Below are 24,234 nucleotides of genomic sequence, written 5' to 3' on the forward strand. Positions count from 1 at the left end.
AGTGACAATAAAGATCTATCTTATCTTATCTTATCTTATCTTTTTATACAGTATGTCAGCATTCAAAGACAACCACTACAACTATAAAACATTCTATTACATAATTATCCCACTTGTAAGCAGTGTTGCTCAAGTTACTTGAAAATAGCAATTATTTGCTAATTGCTGATTACTCCCCCAAAAAAGTAATCCTGTTACTTTATTGAATACTTATTTCCAAAAGTAATTAGCTACTTATTACTTAGTTACTTTTTAAAAACATGAAACCCAACATAATTCTATTGTTTAAGCATAATCCATCATATAAAATTGAAGTCTCTTTTAAAAACTTGTTTTATTAATTTTAACCTTTTGACTTTATGTGCATTGCAGTTAAATTATATGCAACAGTGTTTGACTTGAAGAAATTTGTTAACATTTAACCCTATTTCCTGTATATTCCAGCATATAAAATAAAATGGGTTTTTTTTTGTGTTTACACTCATTCTTTCAAATATATGAAAGTAAAACACTGCAAAAAAAAAAATAAATCAAAGATTCAGCAGCACTCCTGTTGTTCTTAAATCTATTTTCACCTGTTTAGCAGGAGTGGCGCCGGTGGAGTTTTTCCTGGTGCCGCAGCTTTCATGTCAATGGGGGGATCTGGGGGTTTGCTCAGATTTGAAGTTTAATTTTTCACTGTAGAAAGAGCTTTTCTTCCCACACAGAGTGTACAGCAGACACTAAAGTTTTTGTCACTTTTTTTCAGAATCAAACTCAAAGTAATGTCAGTACTTCCAAGCTTTAAACGCTGCATGGTCGTACTCTCTCCAGCAACACACATCTGTTGCTGCCACAGATGTCGCACACTCATACGTCATTGTCATGAGACATTCTCACAAACAAAATCACAGTTTAGTAATACAGCGTACTTACGAGAAAGTAACAGTAATATAATTACTTTTTTGCAATAGTAATCCCTTACTTTACTTGTTACTTGAAAAAAGTAATTGGATTACAGTAACGCTTGTAAGTCCCAAAATTATAACTAATTGACACATTAAATATAAACTTGTGCTTTTATGTAAAATACTGAACATGAAATTAATACAAATCCATCAACATGAATTTACCTCTTTTAACAAAAATCTCCTACTTGTAATTTAATTATGTTTGTTTGTTATTGTCCATTTATGGAAATATAAGCAGCCTCCTACAAAATCCTAAAAATATTTTTTAACTCTGTAGAGTTTATTATGTGGATGTGTTGGCAGTGCAAAGACAGCCTGCACTTCTGATTTATAAACAAAATTTGGGAGCTGTTTTCATTTTGTTCTCAGTGGAAGAGTTGGATGGAGGAGGCTGCTCTTTGGTGAGATTAATGGCAGAGGCGTAAATCCTATCCCACAAACCATAGACCAAGGTGACTATGGTTTGAGGGTAAATGTTAGAAATGAGAAAAAGACAAACACCCATGTCGAAAAGTAGAGGGCTCTAAGTTGAGGGTTTTAAAGGCGATAGCATACACAAAACATATGGAATACATAATAATAAAGATTATGATCTCTACACTGAAAATAATTAATCAGCATTCACACTAATTTTAACAATAAGATGAAACAACAACTAAGTATGTTACCAACTAGTGAAAATAGCGACGATTAGTCAGGTAGTCGACCAGTCGTGCACATCCTAGTAATTTATTATTTATGAGTACACAGTTGTTAAACCTACTTAATATTTACTAATAAATGATCAGTTTAACTAATTAGCCCCCACATATTAAGGGATTTTTAGATTTACACCAGATTTTATTTTCAGACACAGCAAACAATGATTATGTCAACATCTTTAATCAATGACATTATCAAAACCACAAACGAGGTGACGACAAATGATTCCCTTCACTCTAAAACATCAAGGTGTATGGAGCTCTTCAAATGTAGGTTTAAAGGCTTTTTGCCCTCGAACAATTAACATTGGCTCAATACCTTGAACAGTGTACGACTCTCTGCAGAATTGGATGATGAAACATTTTAACTCCACACTTGTCTTATTATTATATATTATAATAAGACATGATTATTTATCATAAATAATTATAGATAAGACAGTTTAAAGCAAGGCAAATGCTGGCTGGGGAGATGGCAGCCCCCCCAAAAAAGGTAATTCAAATATGCTAAATTCGTGACTGATGATATTGGACTGCAATAATTACTCTCTTAATGTAACAATTTGATCTTTTTGACCAGTTTTGTCATTTTCAAAAACATGAAGTTTACTTTCAGAGAAGAGAAAAGAAAACAGAAATGCTTTTTTTAGAACCATTTTTATTTGTTTTGTGAATGTTTTCAACCACATTAACTGATTAGCAGGGTAGTTGACAATATATAATCATCCCCAAAATCTTTTTTTTTTTTTTTTACAGTGTATTGCCTTCGTCAGCAGCCTCTCTACAACTGTGTGACTGAGCTTCAGTCTGCGCTGGGATGTTGAGTTCATTCATTAGCTTGTGAAAACTTTGTGTGTGCATAGCTTGCCAGATCAACAACGTATGTGTGTTTTCCTCTAGGTGTTGGAAATGGAGTTTGTCATGGGAGCCCAGCCACTGTACAAATGTGGGAATTGCAGTTGTCACAATTTACACCACGGACACGAGCACTGTGTGGGATTCATGGAGAATCAGCACAGACCCACAGTGCGAGGATTGTCACCTATTGTTGTTCACTTTTTATCACTGTAAATAAACTCACTGCCTTACACAGCTACTGTGTATTTCGGGGTCAGTGGCCACAGATACTGTGTGTTTTGGGCCTGGTCAGCTCATTAAAACAGGTACTGTTTGTTGTGCTAGGCCACCGGCAACAGTGAACTTGGGTTTTGCTTCTAAGTTAGAAGGTGTCTGGGAAGGAATCTCAAAACTGGATTATAGATGGCAGACAGCTGGTGTCATAAGCCACCAGCTCTGTTCAAAGATGGTCGTTCACAATGGGCATAGATGGCTTCTTTCACTCCTCTTTCAAACAATCTGTCTAATCTGTCCAAAATGTGAACATCGGCATCCTCGAAAGAGTGACCTTTGTCCTTAAGATGCAGATGGACAGCCGAGTGTTGTCCTGTTGACCTGTCTGTCTGACCTTCTTTTCTGTGCATCTTTGCTGATTTGATGATCAAAAAACAATTAGGATAACCACATGTTTTAAGAGCTTTCTTTACATGTGTGTGTTCCCTCTTTTTCCCTTCTGGTTTAGAGGGAACATTTTCTGCCCAGTGATTTAGGGTCCTGATTACTCCAAGTTTGTGTCCCAGAGGGCGGTGGGAGTCAAAGAGGAGGTACTGGTCTGTGTGTGTGTGGGTTTCTGGTAAACTTCCACACCCCGGGCGGACGTCAACACGCCACCTGGATCTGCCGCGGCTGAGCTGGAGGACAACGTGCCACCTGGATCTGCCGCACCCAAGCTGGAGGACAGTGCACTGCCTGGACCTGCCATGCACGACCTGCCATGCCTGAGCGAGACGGTCTGCACATCAATGTCCTGCCAAGTTACACATCCACGATCTGCCAAGCCACATCCTGTTCAGTCACAGTCTGCACTGCCAGCACGTTGCTGGTCACCTGCCATGCCACGCCGTCGCCGGCCACCAAAAGTCTTTCGCCATTGTTGCTGCCCACCTGAACTGTTCCATTGCCGAAGTTGGACCTGCGGTTGGCCCTCTGGGCTTTTTGTGTTGGACTATGTCCCTTTTGTTGTCTTGGGGGATTGGTTTGCTTTTGGACTATGCTAATAGTAAACAGCTAATGTTACCATATGTGTCGGCCAGGTTGACATTCATGAAGACTGTTTAATACTTTATTAAAAAACAGGAGCTTTGTTGACCTCTGAACTTTCTCCTTAAGTTTTGTTAAGTGTTATTAGCATTAGCTAATCCAGCTGTTAGTAAGGAGGAGCTGTGTGTCTGTCTGTGTGAAGTCGTGTGTCAGCAGCCAAAAAACCCAAAGGATCTATTGGTTCACATTTCCACCAACTACAAGAAGCATCTCACTGTACTCACCAACAGTGGTTTCTGGGGGAATAATTATTTCCTTCAATGTATATAGAAAAAAACATTTAGACATTTAGGGCAAGAAGAATCAAAAGTCTCACTAAACAACAATGGTATTTGTATTAGAATATTAAGAGCTATGGATTTTATATACTGATGCACCAAACTCTGTGAAGATTAGAAACACTTTTGCAAAGGATAAAGCTGTGCATCATCACAGCCTCCTCCATCCTCAAACCTCCAAATGCATTTTAGGAATAAAACGCCCTTTAACATAGTGTACATAGACTGATTCCAGAGACAGATTAGTGAAATGAGAAAACCCCATTAAAATGAAAAACACTTCCTCTTCCCGGGCAGCAGGGGGCGCTGTCACGCCAGCGTAACAGAAGCGTTTTCCGGGTCAGCGCTTTCATTGCCCCGTTTAGCTCACGCAACAGTCCTTCCGGCCTGACCGCCATCAAAGATAGCAGGTACGATTTTAATGTCGAGAAGTTTTAGCCAAAAGCCGTTTCTAATCTTTGCCATCCGTCGAGTTTTAGAAGATTTGTTGAAACTGCTAGTAACTACTAACGTTACTTTACATCTCAGCTCAGTATTGTAGCACCGTATTTATATGAAGTTGAAGAAAATGTGGCGTCTAGTCAGCCGTGTCCGTTTTCATTATGTTCCTGAGTGCGTAGAAATCGGTGCTTCCGAGCGCAGACTGAATACTGTTGTAGTGAGAAACTAAAGCAGCGAGCAGACCTGCGTGCACATAGGGAGCTGTCACACAGTCTGGTGGACACTAACGCTTTACCGGCCCGGTGTGACGGATCAGCGCCAGTAGGTCGCTTGTATCCTCAAAATTGGAAATGAAATAGCAGATTGCTCGAGGCTAACTCGCGTGTCTTACATGGCGAGTCCAAATCAAGAGTTTTTACTGAAGGTGGCTGCAGCAGAGCACCTTTTAGTAATCAGCGTTCACTGAGTGTAAATGATGATGGTTAAGCTTCCACCGACATTGACCTGTTTAGGTTGTGGTTGTTAAACGGAGATTTGGAGTCCTGTTAGCACTGTAAGAAATGTTTTTGAGACCAAATTATGGTGTTGTTTCAAATAGCTCGCTCAAAAGGACCAGAAGCTCCTGCTAACATTCTTTTTGCACACAGTTATCGGTCTAATCTGCAAGTTGCATCCATTGAACGAGAGTAATTGGTCTGTTGTGTGTGTATATCACACAGTGCTTTTTTTATGAGGTTGAATTGATTCCACTGACCTTACATCTTGCTCGACTTCCTGAGCTACAGCTACCTTTGCAGTAAAGTAAAGCGATGGAGGTCCCCATCCTATTCCTGTGTCACAGACCTTGCCATGTCACATCTACACCCTGTTTGATTTGAGCTTTCCTGCTGTCAGATGATCATAGCACTACTGAACCCAGTGATGTAGACCACTCAAGGAGGGAAAAAAGGCTTCAGTAAAACATTGCCCATGGGTGCAAAGCTAATGTGCCTTACAATCAGTGTTGGGCAAGTTACTTCGAAAAAGTAATTAATTATAGTTACTAGTTCTTCAAAAAAGTAACTGAGTTACAATATTCTAAAAGTAATTAATTACTTGAAAAGTAACTATTGCGTTACTTTAATAAAACGTTTAACGCTCTGGGGTCCAGGGTATAATTGGCCATTTTAACTACTTTTGATTTTCCCTCCACATTTTACCTTTAAAAACTATTTACTTTGCCTTGTTTGGTATCATCCTTTTCAGCACAACCTCACGTGTCTGAATTTACTGTTATGTTTTCATTTTGACATACTGTATTAACACAATTGATCTAAAATCAGACAAAAAACTTTAAATGCAAATAGAAATTGTCAATTTTAAAATCCTCTGCACAAGTTTTGCAAACAACAAAGTTATTTGCATCCTTTTACCTTGATTTTTTTAAAATAACTTTGTATAAATAAATAGCTTTGTCTTGAAGTGGTCATGTGATTGGCTTACCATGACTACTTTATTCTTCCTCAGTCAAACAGCAGCACTCATGCGATTGTTTTGCCCTCTTAGCTCCAGGTGTTGTTCTAGACAGTGATCGTGATTACCGTCCGCAGGAGCGCGTGCAGCTGCTTAAAGCTGTAGCATCCAGATTACTTACTAGTCAGCTATTTCTGTGCAACTGATATAAGATGCGGTAAGCTGAACACAGCATCAACCGTCTGTTTGTTGAAAAATAGTAACGGACCGCATTTTCTTGTTAGTAACTGTACCGGCGTTGTAACGATAGGAATAGTAATTAGTTAGATTACTCGTTACTGAAAAAAGTAACGCCGTTATTCCCATCACTGCTTACAATAGAGCTTAGACAAGAGCCTGTTGTCGATGTTGGTCTCCCCGCTATTGCATACCAAAGTATTTGTTCTGATATGTTGATCATGTGAGATTGCAGCTAGTTAAAGCCTCATCATTTGCACTTGTCTTAATGTTTGTGTGTGATCCTCCGCAGACATGGCTATTCGTTATCCTATGGCTGTTGGCCTTAACAAAGGCCACCCAGTCACCAAAAATGTAACTGCTCCCAAACACAGCCGCCGGCGCGGGGTGAGTATCTCTTGCTGAGTGACTTTACAGACTTGACTATATTACAAGTGTTAAGATAAATATATTTGCACTTCAGACAATAGTTTGTGTACTTACTCTGTGACTGGTTTGACCTGAAGCGTTCGATGACACATATAGTGTAGATCAGTCCACATAAGCATAATTTGTCAGGCATCAACATTCCTATATCACATTATGTCCAAATAGAGTCAATGGTGTTAAATGCTTTGACTTACCGTGTACTATGTCTTTACTGCCCAGCGTCTGACCAAACACACCAAGTTTGTGCGGGATATGATCCGTGAAGTGTGTGGGTTTGCTCCGTATGAGAGGAGAGCCATGGAGCTGCTGAAAGTGTCCAAGGACAAGAGAGCCCTCAAGTTCATCAAGAAGAGGGTGAGTTTGTGTCAAAGCACTCGCCAGCCTAAACCACAGTACTATTTGCCCAGTTAGAAAACATAAAAGTGAGGACAAGTTGTAAAATGTAAATAAAGATTATGCAAATGTTGTATTATCTGTAGAATATTTATAAAACATATTACATGTTTAAACTGAATTATTGTACCATGTTAAGAAAACTGAGCTCATTTTGACTCGATGGCAGCAGCAGGTATCAGAACATTCGAACAGGGTCAAGCTGAAAAAGTGGCACTAAAAAGAAAGAGCTGGAGGAACATTTAGCAGCCACTTAGGTTAATTGGCAACATGTGAGTCACATGACTGGGTCTAAAAGAGCATCTTAGAGAGGTAGAGGTTCACCATTCTGCACAAAACTGCGTCTACAAATTGTTTTTCAGAAAGTTTCTGAATGTAAACATGTGAAGACTTTGAGTAATTCATCATCTGTAGTTCATAATATCATCATTGTTGGATATCTGCATCACCAGTCCCTCAAAACGGGCATGATTGTGTGGTGGAAATCAGTGCATGGGCTCAGGATCAGTGTGTGAACACAGCTCAGCGTGCCCTCCACAGATGCAGGTTGGAGCTCTGTCATGCAAAGAGGCAGCCACATGGGAGCGTGATCCATAGACACTGCTGTCTTTTCTGGACCAAAGCCAGTTTGAGATAGACTGAGGCAAAGTGGAAAACTGCTGAGGTCATATTAATCAAAATCAGTGCCTATGGAAGTGGCAGTTTGCACCAAAAAACAGGACGAAGCAGGGTTAGAACTGCTGAGCAGCTGGAATCCTCTAACGGAGAAGAAGAATCTTCTAACATTCCTCTTCCACAAGTCCCGCAGCTGCTCTGGTGGACTTGTGGGTTGTTGTTAGAAGAAGAGGGGATGCTACACAGTGCTGCACGTGACCCTGCGCCAACTTATTTATGATTTGTGGCTGCAATCACATTCCAAATGAGCTCAGTTTTCATAACATGTTTATTTACTGAGGTTATCAGTACCATGTTTTGTGATTTGGAGGTTATACTCATAATTTTCTATGTTACACAGCCTTCCAACTGCTAACTATGAGTTGAGATGTGTGCATTCTCACAATTTCAGTGAGGTAGTTTTATTATGAGCCATCTGTAATGTGTTGGCCATTTATAAGGACCCGAGCTTTTTTGTGATTGTTTGTTGGATATGATTTTTTTATGCACTGACTGGACAACAGAAAAGCTCAGAGCTCTTCTAATATTTCTATACTTTTTTCCCCTCACAGATCGGCACTCACATTCGGGCCAAGAGAAAGAGAGAAGAGCTGAGCAACGTACTGGCTGCCATGAGAAAGGCTGCTGCCAAGAAGGAGTAAAAGTCATTTAATAAAACGTGAAACTACATTCCAGCCTCGTCTTTCTTTTTTTGCTTTGTCACCATTCATCAGATCTGTTTATGTTGCTGCAACCATCTCGGTCATCAGCACACCTGAAGATGTTTGTAGAAATCTCAAAATATAGACATAACATGCTGCTTGGCTTTAGACCAGACTGTAGATTAGCCTACGGTGGCTAAAGGAATGAATATCACCAAAGAACTTGTAAAATTACCGCTGCAGCAGAAATAAAGCATATACATTTTTGTATAGAAATGTGTACTTTAAGTATAAAATAAATTTTAGAATGGTGACTTGTGCCCATTCTTTTCTGTTTGAAAGGGGCATGAAGCTTTGGCATGTGTGTAAAAATGCTTAATCAGCTGAGTATTCTCCAGCACTTTATTTTGTCTCACACACGGTCACTCTCAAGCCACTTCCAAATTTTAAATGAGTTCACAAAATGAAATGGAGAAACATGAGGTGTGGAAGTTCAGTGGTTACCACTGTCGCCTCAGTGAGGGGTTTGTGGTTCACATCCCAACTGGGCTGTTCTTTGAGTTTGCATGGTTTTGATGTGTGGCTTGTAGTCTTACAGAATTTGAGTGATCAGTACTACAAAACGCGACACACACCAGTCGTGCTAAATTAGCTCACAGGTGACTTGAATAATGCTGATCATCTCCAGCTCTGTTAATTGGCTATGCACCACAGACCTTAGTAGACAAACCATTACTTAAAGTGCCATCACTTGACTCAGCTGTATTGGCTAATTATAGGCCAATCTCCAACCTTCCTTTTATTTCAAAAATTCTTGCAAGTGTAGTTGTAAACCGCTAACTGATCATGTGCAGAGAAAAATAGTTTATTTGAGGAGGTTCAGTCAGGTTCGAAGCTGAGAGATGCATCTCCACCTTCAGCTGGTCCATGTATTGTTCAGAAATGGTCTCAGTGGAAGGGTTGCTTTCAGGAAGTCATTGTTAAGAAAGGTAAACAAACAAAAGCCTGAAGTATGCCACATTACACAAGAACTGGACTGAAAATCAGTGGCAAATGGCCCAATGGAGTGATGGATTCAAATTAAAAGATTTTGTTTCAAATTGTTGTCAGTAAGTGTAGAGGAGGTCAAGAAAGATGTACAACGGTGAGCACCTACAGCCTGCATCTGTTAAAAACGGTGGAGGCTCTCTCATGGTTGGGGTTGCATTTCAGCCAGTGGTGTTGGAGATCTTGTTAAAATCGATGAAATTATGAATCCAGATAAGTATCAAAAGATTTAGCATCTTCAAAAATGGTAAATTGCTGCACCCATCCCCCATTTTCCATGCAAATTATAAAGATATAAGGGGTGCTCAAGACTTCTACATAAGCCTGGTGCAGTCGTACTGTGTGAAATTGTATGCACACACAGATTTGCCACCAACAATGAACATGTCTGTTTTTAGTAGTGTTTGGTCCTGGAGAAGGACAGCCCTGTTTGGATTGTGCGTGCAAACCACAGTTTCCAGCCTGGTGAGCCTTGCTCTTGGGAGATTTTGCTCCGTCTTTAACAACTTAAGAAAATTATATTGCTCAATTTTCTCATCCAATAAAAGAATATTTACTACATCCGTTTACCTTGTATTTTATTTAAAACCTACAAAAGGGTCACATATTTCTAGATGTCACTAAGGGATATTGCCCTTCAATATAACTAAAGCTTTCAGACAGTTGTAGGGGTCGCAGTATATAATCATTTGTGAGACAATCATACAGGTTTAAAATAATACAAATTAGAACTAAATACCCTGAATTTGAACTGAAATGTAACATTTAGGACAACTGAGTTAAATTCTATCTCTGAGCTACGTTTTGATGTAAGTACAGGATATATAATAAAATATGTATAATATAAGACCTATTATTTTTTGCACCCTACAAAATTAAATGAGTGAAATGAGTGTCTTGAGCTACACTATAGCTAACTAGTTTACTTGCTAAAGTTAACATTACTGTTGGCTAAAGGGAGTCCGCGCACGGCTGTGGTGTTCTCACATACATCACACGAAACAACACAATTTTGCTCCAATAAAAGTAAAATAAATGACATAAATTAAAGATTTTCTCCATTTCGGTCGTCCATCACGGATGCAGCGTCTACTGTCGCGGTTGCTAAGCAACAAGAGCCGAGCGTCGTAGGGGACACGGTCCAGTTTAACAGCCGCTCACTTCCGGTCTTTAAGGGCAGCCCCTGAATTTGAACACACGCCTAGTTTTGCGTTTTAGGCGAGCGAGTGCTTAAATGATAAAAGAAGTAAGCACACAGACAGCGCAATAATGATGTAATACTTTGTGTGCGCCGTTGCCACTGGTGACGCGTCTTTATCCGTTTTAGTCCCGCCCTTGCTCGCTATTCTCCCTGTGATTGGCTGATAGTGGTTCCCTTGCATTTCACTGGTTAGGCTGTGTGCAGCCCGTTTGCTAGCTGGGTATATTTAGCTGATTGCATTATCGGATCAGATTTAGCCTGCAGTCCAGCAGAGTAGTGAACGTTATTCCAGGTGAATTCTGACTAGTAGTTAGCCAAGTAGTTAAGCTAACGTGAACAGCAGCCGTCTCTTCAGAAAAGTCTAGGTTATTTGTAAGGAACGAAAACGAACCATTTCGGACATGTCTTCAGACGAAGACAGGGCCAAGGAAATTTTGAAGGGCTTCAAACTGTATCCTTTTTCCTGTTTGTGTTGCGCGAATGTTAGAAACACAGGAGTGAGCTAAATAGCTAGCTGTCTGGGTAAAGGCATAGGACAGGATGCAGCAACCACATTAGCAGGATGGATGTTGTACAACAAGCTTAGTTGCTAAAGCTAACCTGCCACAGTCTCCGCGCACGGAGTTGTATAGTTGCTGTTTTCTAGTGTCTGAACGGACACAACAGCAGCTCATTCAATGACGACCTGTGGGCTCACATGAGCTTCCACATGAGGGTGAATTCGCCTGCAGTTGTAGTACCTATGGCACATGACGAGGATGAGATTTTGCTCAGGTAGCTGAGAAGTAACTGTTGTGCCTCCTGTAACTATTATTAAGCGCCTCACAGGTATGTGACTCGCGTTGAGCATAGTCTGACTGCTGCATGGTTCCGTAATGCTGGAAGTTGAAACCCAGGTGCGCCTCTTTGTGTGATGATGGCAGACTTGATTCCACGCAGCTATTCTGGATTTGTATGCTAACCACCAGAGCAACATTGGAGATTGCAGTATGACCTGTTAAATGTGTACTCGTGTAGTGAGTAAGTTTTATTCCTCTTTGGTGTGCCTGTTAGCGCTCATCCAACACATGTCTGAGAAAGTGACCGAGGAACAGATTTGTGATTAGAGAGTAGGAGATGCTGTTCCTCATGTTTTTAAACGTTGAATTGGCATATCTAACGATCGAGTCACACTGTACAAATGGATCAAAATCTTTGTTGCTCTGCACAGGTGCACTGAATGCAGGACTACAAGGAAAATCCACTGCTGCCCATCTGTATCTTAGTAAAGATCACGTGACTAAGCCAGAAGTAATTAAACATTTCCAAGAGGAACTTTTTGATTCATCAGAAACAGGATACTGTCCCACATCCTGATAAAGGACACGCAGAAATCAATTTTCAGAGTGAAATCAATTTTGTTGACTGAATCTGTATATTTGATGTGAGGTCCAACAGAGTAAAAGATTCTGCAGTAGATTAGTCATGTATTACAGCATTTATACATTTTCTAATTTGCCAGTTTAATACATGGACATTCCTGTGACTGTACAGCTTAACAGCTGCAAATATAAAACATATTCCCCCAGCAGGGAATCCATAATGCACTTAAAAAGTGGTGCTTCCAGTGGATTTTGAAGAAAAACTCTGAACGTAATGCGCTCCCACGCAGGATAAGTGTTCAGCATAAGTTACCTCAGTCATTTAGGTAGGTAAATGGAGTCTCTTTAAGCTTGATGCAGCTCAACAGGTCATTGATTGATTCATTAATTCTGAGTTGTAGCATCCAGTTTGAAAGACAAATGTCAGAACATCAGTCTGTAAACTAAACATGAAGCTGGTGTTTTGTTTGTTTGTTTTTTTTAACCAAGGAAAACTTAAAAAAAAAAAAGACAAAGCGATTAAAGTCATGCAGTAAAAGTGCAGTAGAGTAGTATCATAATAGTCTCTTATGTGTAGGTTATCATTGTAGACTTATTTTTAGGGGTTACACCTTGTGTACACATGCTGTAACATAAGCATGAAGCAGAAGCTAAGGAGGTGTTTCAAGCACACATCTGATGTTTAGGTTGCCTATATTTTATAAGAACTCAGTGCTGAGTCAGTTCACAATCATCATTAAAACACTTGTAAAATAGAAGGACATGCCTAGAAGCTCTGAAGTATGCACTCAAACACAGGAGTAAAACTATGTTATAACCTGTGTCGCACAGAATTAAGCAAATACACTTCATTTCTGATGCTCAGAAAACATAAAAACTGAAAAGCATGTCCAGATTAGAAACCTTACTATAGAAAAAGTCTACAGAAAAGGGGGGTGATGTTGTGCTTAATGGTTAGGTCTGTGCCAGTGTCACCCTTTCATGTAAATTAGCTTGAAGCTACACTAGGACATCCTGGGTTAGCTTGACCAGTTAAGAACCAGCTTCATGTGAGCACTTTTTACTGCAGGCTTGATTCATACATTCACACACATTTCTACAGCACTTATACTGCATGCCTTTTAACCGTTTGGTCAGACCTCTTGTTGCACTGTGGTAATGGTTAAACCCATGATTTAGTGGAATGGAGCTTTACTGCCTTCTGTCCTTATTGAAATGGGGTGAATAGAATTTTCTTTCCCCCTTCTTTACTGTAACTGTAACACAGATAAAGTCCAATATGACAACAGCCCTGTTTAACTTCTATAATACTAAAGTAGTGTTTGTGAAGTTATTTCACTTTGTCCCATTCTGAGTAGTCATCAGATTTGTAAATGGTGACATGTGATGAATTTAAATGGCCAGGATGTACTTACGAAACCCCTTCAGACACCTTGGAACTGGAAGGAAGTCTTCTAGAAGGATTAGTCAGATTTAAGCAAGCTACTGTGAGAGACTGACAACTAAAAGAGCTACACAGCAGTCTTTGTGCTAAAGCAGGCAGCTCTAGTGTTTGGTACTTCAGTGTTTCCAGCTGACTTTTCAATCTTTTGATATCTTTCTAGATATCAAAAAAGTAAAATAATGACCTTTGTTTTAACTGCATGCCAGCTCAAAACACTATTCTTCTTCTTTTTATGGTTTACTAGTTGTAAATTAAAGGCAAAAATATAAGCAGCTAATGTAATTGATGGTAAAACCTCAAGCAAATTGTTTCCTAAAATTGCAGTTACGTCCTGTGAGCATTACCTCAAAATAAATGTACATCAAAATTGTATTCCTTGTTTATCCTAACATGTAATACTATAAAAGCTATTTTGGCAGCTCCACAATCAAATCTTATTGAATTCTGGTGTAAATGGCTTAAAGTTAAGTAATTGTATAAATGTTGGGGTTAGAAAGTTGCCAATACTTGGAGCCATTAACATGTCTTTAAATAATAAATGCAGACTAAAATGTGACAGCAGCTTTTCACTGGGGGCTCATTAACGATGTTCTGACGGGTCTGTGCAGGCACCCTGGTGATTTACACACACACACACACACACACACACACACACACACACACACACACACACACACACACACCCTGCAGCAGACCCACAGGAGGCTATGGTATCATTTTGTATGATGTTATTGGAGCTGAAGTGTGTATGGATTTTAGACTGTGAGAAAGTGATTGGGAGTAAATTGAATAAGGGCATACATTATTGGGTGTAAAGCATTTGTGGAGGTGATGGTTTTTATTTTCTGAGCCTTTTTTTTTGGTAGTGTGTAAAGAGGATTCTTCTGGATGGTGTAGATCTGGTTATACTTGAAGGGATTAGTGAAACTGTTCAACTCAGCATACTTTACTAGAAAGCCAAAGGAAGGGGGAGGGGATAGTAGAGGTAATGGAGTTGTGCTGTCAGTGGGATCTGACCCATACGGCTGGGATTATACTCCCTTGCAGACTCAGCCACGGACAGCTGTCGACTGCAGACACTTAGCTTGGAGGAGGTATGTACATTTGGTGCCCTTCAAGTGGAGTGGCTGTGGAGACAACTGTGCACAGACCCAACCAAAGGGAAATGTGTGAAAGTCCACTCAGTTTCTTATATACACTGTTTGGACAAAAGCCACACAGCCACCATGTACAGTGCTCAACAGATAACAAATATTTTACAAATGGGCCAAAAACCTTTTTCCAAACTATAAATGACTATTCACTGTAGTGAAGGTTCAGTGGACTTCTCTGGGAGGTCAGAAATGAATTACTAATCACATAAGCATGTGACCACTAAAACTACTTTTTCAGTTCAAAAATGGAAGTAAATAACTGATTTGGCATCTTAATCAAAAAATAATAACATGTACTTATATCCAATAAATGTGAAAAATATAATAGCAATTATAGAAACATAGAAAAGTAACTTCGGCAATTAAGGACATCTGTGACATAAAGCTTACATTTTGTTAAGCGCTGTATGTGTTCTTCAAGCAAATTAGAAAATAGTATAAGAAATCCACTATTCATTACACTATTCACAGATGACCAATGAATAATCCCATAATATGACGACTTTCATTCCTCTGGGGGGTTGGCCAACAGGCTGCTGGTGGAAACTGTGCTACTTTTGTCTGAAAATAAAGACGGAGGAGAAGGGGAAGGTGTTTTAGGCATTGGTAAGAGAGAAGGAAAGGCATGAATGCAGAGGTGTGAGTAGGAACTCTACATGTAGGGACTCCGACTGGTAAAAGGAGAGAGCTGGGTGATACGGAGAGATCACCCAGCTCTGGGGGCAACTTTTCACTGGGGGGCTCATTAACAAGCACGGGAAGCACTCAAGGTGGATTCAAACTATTCTACCATGGTTTAGATTGGAAGTGAAGCGGCGTGGGGGTAATCTTTAAGGAAGAGGATGTCAACAGTGTTATGGAGATGAAGAGGGAGTGAGGTGGGATCATGAGTTTGATGATGGAAATTGAAGGTGTGACGTTAAATGTTGTCAGTGCAGAGTGTCCCTATGGCAGGTGGGAGTTGTTAATTTCAGTGTAATGTAGGTTAGGGGAACAGAGGTGATGAGGTGTTGGGGAGGTATGCTTTTAAGGAGAGAAATGTGGAAAATTACGTGGCAGTGGATTTTGCAAAAAGGATGGAAAGGACTGTCAAACATACAAGAAAAAAGAGGAACATAGGGTGGCATAAGGTCACCCTATGTTCACCCTGAGTGCAGTTTGAAAGACATGAGACTCCAAGGTGGTGTCAGGGGAGAATGTAGCTAAGCAGCATCTGATGGTAGTTGGTAGGATGATTTTAGAAATTAAGAAGAGGAAGCAAGTCAAGGATTAAATGGTGAAAGTTGAAGAAGGAAGCATGTCGCTCAGTTCAGGAAGGAGCTGGGACAGGCTGTGGGGTTTGTTGGGAAGTTATCAGATGACTGGGAATGTACAGCTGAAATGGTGAGAGAACCTGTCAAGAAGGTGTTTGACATATCCCTTGTATTTAAGAAAGAGTATAAGGATACTTGGTAATGGAATGAGGAAGTACATGAAAATATTCAAAGAATGAGGTTAGCAAAGAAAAAGTGTGATAGTCACAGAGATGAAGAAAATAGACAGGTGTACTAAGAGGTTTACAGCAAAGAAAGAGGTGGAAAAGGCTCATAGTGAGTTTGTGAAGCTGGAGACTAAGGAAGGACAAAAGGACTTGCAGAGAGATCATGCTGAAAAGATTGTGCAGCAGCCTTTCCATCTCTAAACATAAAGATGGAAATCGAGTAATGAGTGAAAAGAGTGTTGGGAAGATGGAGGAGATACAGGAGTATGGATGGAGGACAATTTTATTTATACAGCGCCAAATCACAACAACAGTCATCTCAAGATGCTTTATATCGTAAGACCCTACAATAATACATACAGAGAAAAACCCAACAATCATATGACCCCTTATGAGCAAGCACTTCAGCGACAGTGGGAAGGAAAAACTCCCGGAGGGGCGGACATCTGCTGCAACTGTTTGGCGTTAGGGGAGGAAGACGGGACAAAAGACATGCTGTGGAGGGGGCCAGAGATTAATAATGAGTATAATTCAGTGCAGAGAGGTCTAACACATAGTGAGAAAAGCGACTGGAGAAGAAACACTCAATGCATCACGGGAATCCCCCAGCAGTCTACACCTATTGCAGCATAACTAAGGGAGGATTCAGGGTCACCTGGTCCAGCCCTAACTATATGTTTTAGCAAAAAGAAAAGTTTTAAGCCTAATCTTAAACATAGAGATCGTGTCTGTCTCCCAAATCCAAACTGAAAGCTGGTTCCATAGAAGAGGGGCCTGAAAACTGAAAAAAGCCTCCCATTCTACTTTTAAATACTCTGGGAACAACAAGTAAGCCTGCAGTGCGAGAGCGAATTGCTCTAATGTACTGATATGGTACTACAAGGTCATTAAGATAAGACGGGGCCTGATTATTTAAGACCTTATACGTGAGGAGCAGGACTTTAAATTCAATTCTAGATTTAACAGGGAGCCAATGCAGGAGAAATATGCTCTCTCTTTCTAGTCCCTGTCAGTACTCTTGCTGCAGCATTTTGGATCAACTGAAGGCTTTCTTATGGAGTTTTTAGGACATCCTGATAATAACAAATTACAGCAGTCCAGCCTAGAAGTAATAAATGCACAAACTAGTTTTTCAGCGTCGCTCTGAGACAGGATGTTTCTAATTTTAGAGATGTTGCACAAATGGAAGAAAGCAGTCTTACATATTTGTTTACTGTGTGCATTGAAGGACATATCCTGGTCAAAAATGACTCCAGAATTCTATTGGTTAGGTTACATATAAAATTATTGCTTTTTGTTCATCATCAATTTATCCATCCATCCTCTTCTGATTATTGTGGGGGTGGGGTTTAATTGTAGCTACCATGGGTTGAAAGTGCATTATGAGTAAATCTTCAAAGGTCATATTACAGTGTATGATAGATGACTGTTCATAATAGTAGTAGTGTATTAAAGGTCTGCTTTTTACCTGTGTTTTGACACACTGTCAAAAAAAGTTGTAACGTCATCATTTTCAACATGTTCCAGCCGTCAGTGCTTGAGAATTTAAATCTGTACTCTGATGGTTTTAAGGTTGTGTTCTGTGGGTTTGTGCTGTTGTCCTCCTGTTGTTTCTAATGTGAGCAGTGAGCACTTCTGTACTACAGTAGGAAATTCAGCATGCAGGCTTCATGAAGTCTGGGGGAATACTTGTTCCAGGGTACCATTCTTTGGTGTTAATGGCTGACCAGTGTTAAGTTGTAGTACTACTGTTGTTGCAGTAATATTGTTGAGCTGATCAGAGGTTGTGTTTCTTCACCAGATATCCTGCCAGTTTTCATTTTGCTTTGATTGGAATTAAGTGAGGGCATGGCGCATTAAGAACAGCTTCAGTTCCTTCACGTAAGCTTCTACTGGTTTTTGGCTGATTTCTCCAGTGCAGCATGTTCCTTTTGAAAACACCAGTTGTAGAAGTATCCAGATCCATAATGTTTATTCACAGTACACGCTGTTTGTTGGGAAAAGATCATCTTTAATTGGAAATGATACGAATACAAAATTTCAAATATTTTGAATTTGGCAGCAAACACTTGAAAAAGTTGGCAATGGGGTAACACGACAGGGAAAGCCTGAAAATATGCATGTTGAAAAGTCTCACTGCTGACCTGACATGTAGGGACATTACAGGGTGGTGTAGGTCAGGTACACGCTAGGTTACAGCATAGCTACTTTGTAGATCTCCCACTGCAGCAGAAATTCCCAGTAAGTCTACCGGTGTGTATTTGAGTGGTGCGTTCACTTTGGTTAGGACACTGTTACTTAACTGTTTCCTGGTAGAAACTGGATGAATCTTCGGGATGCAGAGACGGGCAAAGTGCTGTGGCAGGGAACGGAGGACCTCTCTGTACCGGGAGTTGAGCACGAAGGTATGTCTGCGCTTTTGACACTCTAAAGTCATATCTGTTGTGACAGAACAACTAAATACAAATCTTCAAATCATTTTTATGAGACCTGTTTAGATGGTTTACCCACTAATTCATAATAAAACCCACTCATCTCATAAGCCAACATTGTCAGCTGATACTGATGGTTCTATATATGCAGTGTCATTCTCTCTGTTTATTTAGAGGCTGTATATTTAGACAAAGTCATTTTTTCACATCATTTTAAGTTTAAAAATTATAATGTTCAAGAGGCGTTTGTGACACCAGATTGACCTTTTATTGTTACCAAAAGTGATTTTGTGGTTTTCAATCATCCTGTTGTAGAAACCAGCCTCTAGTTAACATGGGAAGAAATTGGTTTCACTCTTCCAGTGAAAATTGTGTGCAGCACAAACAATAAATGTGTTCTTTTGTAAATGACAGATAAGGTCGGAAATGACTGTTTATCAGGATCGACTGTTGCAGGTAAACAGGAGTGGAGTCATCACATCCATCATAAAATGTTTTGTGGCATTGTGCCTTCAAATAATGTGTAACACAGGACGACCAAGCAGAAAAAATGTGTTTGTCCATTATTGTTCAAGAAGTTTCTTGACAGCATGATATCGGACTGACAGTAGGGAATCTGTTATGAATTCCATTGTCATCATAGATTTTCCTGCAAATCTGAGGAGCCTGATCAATTTTTTACACTCACAATTATTCTCGGTTTCCATTCAACCTGATAATTCAGTTACTGAAGTGAAATAATGATAAATGGGTTATGCAACTTTTTTTTTAGTGACAGTAAAAAGCTAAACTTTGTCTGTTAGTGGACAATGGTCAAATCAGCCATTCATTATTCTTCACTCTCTCTCTTCCCCATCATATCCCTCCATCAGTTTTTTAAACCATAGTAATTACACCTTCCTGTCTTTCTCGCTCTGTTCTTGGGCCTGCGGTCTCCCCTCCTGCACTTCTCCACAGCAAGTGTGAGCAGCAGCAGCCTCCTGTGACTGCGATGGCTGGTTACTAGTTGTTGCTAGGACTACAGCTGTCAGTGTAGCAGCAGCCCTAACAACTATCATGTCGCTTAATTTCACACAGTTTGCTGCATCCATTTCTTGTATCAGAGTGGCTATAGCTCAGGAGCTAGAGCGGGTCGTACTAATTAGATGGTTAGTGGTTCAATCCCTGCCTGTTCTGGTTTGGATGCCATAGTATCATTGGGCAAGATGCTAACCATCCGTCGAAGTGTGAATGTTGGATGGAAGCACATAAGCATGGAAAAAGTGCTTGTATGAATGGATGTGAACAAGTGAATGAGGCATGTTGTATAAAGTGCTCCGAGTGCCCCAGTAGAGTAGAAAAGAGAACCAGTCCATTTACCATTTGTTTTTTTTTCTGTCTTAGCTTTTCAGCTCCACTTTGCTACTTTTGTTTGCTTTGGTCCATCTTTATCAGTCACTTCTTCCACGATACACTCTGTTCTACAAGGTGCATGAATGCACAGGAAAGGCAGACGAGGGGTCAGTTGCGTTGACAGATTTGATCCGATCCTACAAGCTGACCTGTAGCCTGTATAATTATGTCTCCAAAGGGGAAGAAATTGACCCACTGGGCAAATGCCAGATTGCCAGTTCAGGGCTGTTAGGTGCCCAAACTTTTGCAGATGCCACTGTCTGTCTGCTGCATGAGTTTATTCATTTAGCTTTCACATAAAAAAAAAAAGTAGTTGTTATACATATACTACGACATGCACTCTCTGGCTACTTCATTAGTTAGACCTTGGGTTTACTCCCTTTAGCCTTCAGAACTGCCTTCGTTATTTTTGACAGAGATTCAACAACATGCTGGAAACAAAATAGCATCAAACTGTTGTTTTAGATTTGTTTGCTAAATTGAGATCACAAACTTTTCACATACTCGTATTCAAGTTTAAAGTCTTAGGTCCTGGGCCCACAAATGAAAACACTGAATGCTGGTATTACGTAGATAGCTGTTGTAAGCAGAGTTAATTATATACGACATATCTGTCTCTTCAGCTCGTGTCCCAAAGAAGATCCTGAAGTGTAAAGCAGTGTCCAGAGAGCTCAACTTTTCTTCCTCAGAGAAACTGGAGAAGTTCAGACTGGAGCAGAAAGTTTTCTTCAAAGGACAGTGTTTAGAAGGTAATATGTGAAAACTGACACAAGCCCTGCATGTTCCTGTTTGGTTCTACAGACATCCTCTTATCCACATGTGGTACAGGGACCTCAACCCCTCAGCTGTAATCGGCTGACTGCGTCATGTCGTCACCACGGTGGGCGGGTGAGAGGTCACCCAGGTTTGTGAATGCAAGAACTCAAGAACAAGGCAAAAAAGAAACTTTATATTGATACCATAGCTGTGTCTACTAAAAATCTCAGACAAGTTCAAATCTCAATGACTTGGACTTGGTCAGTTTTTTTGAAAATCTTGTGAATGTGAAAACTTGAGAAAAAGGCAATTTTGAAATTGATACTATAGGTGCGTTTACTAGGAGGCTAACAGCTTTTTGTTGTTGTGACCATGTGTAGGGACAAATGAAGGCCTGGTAGTCTTAGGAAGGTTAAACAATGAATACAGTTGCTACATAGTATTATGATTATTATTATGTTTCGTCTTTAGGTCATTAGTTACAGAGTTCCAAACCAAAAATGATAAAATGCTCAGAATTACAATTAAATAAAAATTTATTTTTGTGAATTCATTAGCAAATTAATTATAAGATTCTATGATCAAGCAAGTTGAAATCTGAAAGAAGGAAAACCTGTGCAGGGTTACTAGAAGGCGGTTTGAGAAGAACAGACAGCTCACAGCCCTGGAACCTGTTGTGCATTGTTGTCACTTCCCTGTTTCACTGTGTTTGTAGTACAGTAATCCCCCTGACACCCTGCTGCACGGTTCCAGAGAGAAAACACACAATCCACACCCACATAACATGTTTGTGCTGCTGTTTTCCACCTGAGAAGAAAAATGTCTGTGAACTAATACAGTGGGGCAAAAAAGTATTTAGTCAGCCACCGATTGTGCAAGTTCCCCCACTTAAAATGATGACAGAGGTCAGTAATTTGCACCAGAGGTACACTTCAACTGTGAGAGACAGAATGTGAAAAAAAAATCCATGAATTCACATGGTAGGATTTGTAAAGAATTTATTCGTAAATCAGGGTGGAAAATAAGTATTTGGTCACCTCAAACAAGGAAAATCCCTGGCTCTCACAGACCTGTAACGTCTTCTGTAAGAAGCTTTTCTGTCCCCCACTCGTTACCTGTATGAATGGCACCTGTTTGACCTCATCATCTGTATAAAAGACACCTGTCCACAGCCTCAACCAGTCAGACTCCAAACTCCGCCATGGCCAAGACCAAAGAGCTTTCGAAGGACACCAGGAAAAGAATTGTAGACCTGCACCAGACTGGGAAGAGTGAATCTACAATAGGCAAGCAGCTTGGTGTGAAAAAATCAACTGTGGGAGCAATCATCAGAAAATGGAAGACATACAAGACCACTGATAATCTCCCTCGATCTGGGGCTCCACGCAAGATCTCATCCCGTGGGGTCAAAATGATCATGAGAACGGTGAGCAAAGATCCCAGAACCACACGGGGGGACCTGGTGAATGACCTGCAGAGAGCTGGGACCAAAGTAACAAAGGTCACCATCAGTAACACACTACAACGGCAGGGAATCAAATCCCGCAGTGCCAGACGTGTTCCGCTGCTGAAGCCAGTGCATGTCCAGGCCCGTCTGAAGTTTGCCAGAGAGCACATGGATGATACAGCAGAGGATTGGGAGAATGTCATGTGGTCAGATGAAACCAAAGTAGAACTTTTTGGTATAAACTCAACTCGTCGTGTTTGGAGGAAGAAGAATACTGAGTTGCATCACCATACCTACTGTGAAGCATGGGGGTGGAAACATCATGCTATGGGGCTGTTTTTCTGCCAAGGGGACAGGACGACTGATCCATGTTAAGGACAGAATGAATGGGGCCAAGTATCGTGAGATTTTGAGCCAAAACCTCCTTCCATCAGTGAGAACTTTGAAGATGAAACGAGGCTGGGTCTTCCAACATGACAATGATCCAAAACACACCGCCCGGGCAACAAAGGAGTGGTTCCGTAAGAAGCATTTGAAAGTCCTGGAGTGGCCTAGCCAGTCTCCAGACCTCAACCCCATAGAAAATCTGTGGCGGGAGTTGAAAGTCCGTGTTGCACGGCGACAGCCCCAAAACATCACTGCTCTTGAGAAGATCTGCATGGAGGAATGGGCCAAAATACCAGCTACTGTGTGTGCAAACCTGGTAAAGACCTATAGTAAACGTTTGACCTCTGTTATTGCCAACAAAGGTTATGTTACAAAGTATTGAGTTGTATTTTTGTTATTGACCAAATACTTATTTTCCACCCTGATTTACGAATAAATTCTTTACAAATCCTACCATGTGAATTCATGGATTTTTTTTTTCACATTCTGTCTCTCACAGTTGAAGTGTACCTCTGGTGCAAATTACTGACCTCTGTCATCATTTTAAGTGGGGGAACTTGCACAATCGGTGGCTGACTAAATACTTTTTTGCCCCACTGTATTTAGGCCATGGTGGTATAGTAATAGCAATGATGGTGTATGCTAGAGCAGCAGCATTGAGCCCTCTGTCTCTGTCTCTCTGTCCAGAGTGGTTCTTTGAGTTTGGTTTCGTTATCCCCAACTCCACCAACACATGGCAGTCTCTGATAGAAGCGGCTCCAGAGTCCCAGATGATGCCAGCCAATGTTTTAACGTGAGTCTCTGCTCAGATGTTTCCTGTGCTTTGTTTTGTGTTTCTGTACTTGGACCGTCTCTGTTTCAATGCCATAGAGCTGTGCTAGGCTTTTATCTGGCCTTGAGCTACATCAGGCCTGCTTCCATAGCGATACAAAGTATACATCAACACACAATTGGTCTTATGTTCTTGGCTGAAATATATTTACATACTTGCATTTTATTCTGATGATCTGAACATTTGCACGTAGCCGCCCTGTGGATTTTCAGCGACCGAATCATAAAAGATCCAGTCGCTGAGCTTCAAACCGCACAAAGTGTCGTTCAGCAGCCCTACGTTCTTCTTTCAGTGTGCCCGGAGGTCGTCTTTAAACAGATGGCTTGGGAAGCGCAGGCTAATCATAATTAAAGTCAAGTGCCACATTTAGTTTCCTTTTATTCTACCAGTCACAGCTGTACAAAGTTGCGCAGCATTCATGTATCTTTTGCCCTGTTGTAGTGAATTTTCCATTATGTTTCACTTTTACTAAAGGCTGACACTTGTCTTTGTTTTCTAGTGGTAATGTTATCATAGAGACCAAGTTCTTCGACGATGACCTGCATGTCAGTACTTCCAGGGTACGGCTTTTCTACGTCTGACATTTAACCCCCCGAGTCTACCTTCCTGAATGCTGACACCCTGCCGAGGTCTGTAAATACCCAAGGTTAGCTACAATTCGCAGCGGTAAAGAGCTCATTGCTGACGTGGGATCAGCATGTTGGGGTGAAACCCAGCTGTGGCGCCACAATCAGTCAAGTGAGCTCGTGTTCTCTAGTTTTGTGTCGACTTGAAAACCTCTGGATCTTGGAAGAAGAGGGAAGAGGAGGAGAGAGAACTCGATTGCTTCCCCTGTTCCAGGATCACCTCTCTCTCTGTTTTCCCCTTCAGACTGTTTCACTGTAAACACGTAATCACTGATCTCAAGTCAGCTAGGGAAGCCCTCTGAAATGACCCGATTTGTGTTT

The 24,234-nt window shown here is 40.6% G+C and overlaps 2 protein-coding genes across 3 annotated transcripts; both read left to right on the forward strand.

Moving 5' to 3' along the window:
* Positions 1-4,376: 4,376 nt before the first annotated feature.
* On the forward strand, positions 4,377-8,382 carry rpl36 (ribosomal protein L36). The gene is made up of 4 exons (XM_085137035.1): positions 4,377-4,496; positions 6,509-6,603; positions 6,865-6,999; positions 8,265-8,382. The coding sequence occupies exons 2-4, from the start codon at positions 6,511-6,513 to the stop codon at positions 8,352-8,354; spliced, it is 318 nt and encodes a 105-aa protein (XP_084993161.1). The 5' UTR covers positions 4,377-4,496; positions 6,509-6,510; the 3' UTR covers positions 8,355-8,382.
* A 2,388-nt stretch (positions 8,383-10,770) lies between these two features.
* On the forward strand, positions 10,771-23,923 carry pde6d (phosphodiesterase 6D, cGMP-specific, rod, delta). 2 transcript variants are annotated; one of them, XM_085137033.1, is made up of 5 exons: positions 10,771-11,053; positions 18,358-18,446; positions 20,489-20,614; positions 23,143-23,248; positions 23,787-23,923. In XM_085137033.1, the coding sequence occupies exons 1-5, from the start codon at positions 11,004-11,006 to the stop codon at positions 23,866-23,868; spliced, it is 453 nt and encodes a 150-aa protein (XP_084993159.1). In that variant the 5' UTR covers positions 10,771-11,003; the 3' UTR covers positions 23,869-23,923. The 2 variants fall into 2 exon arrangements, with proteins under 2 accessions (XP_084993159.1, XP_084993160.1); XM_085137034.1 differs by lacking the exon at positions 10,771-11,053 and adding an exon at positions 11,060-17,922.
* Positions 23,924-24,234: the final 311 nt, after the last annotated feature.

Source organism: Neolamprologus multifasciatus, chromosome 17, assembly GCF_963576455.1.
Source record: "Neolamprologus multifasciatus chromosome 17, fNeoMul1.2, whole genome shotgun sequence".
In the NCBI taxonomy this organism is placed as follows: Eukaryota; Metazoa; Chordata; class Actinopteri; order Cichliformes; family Cichlidae; genus Neolamprologus; species Neolamprologus multifasciatus.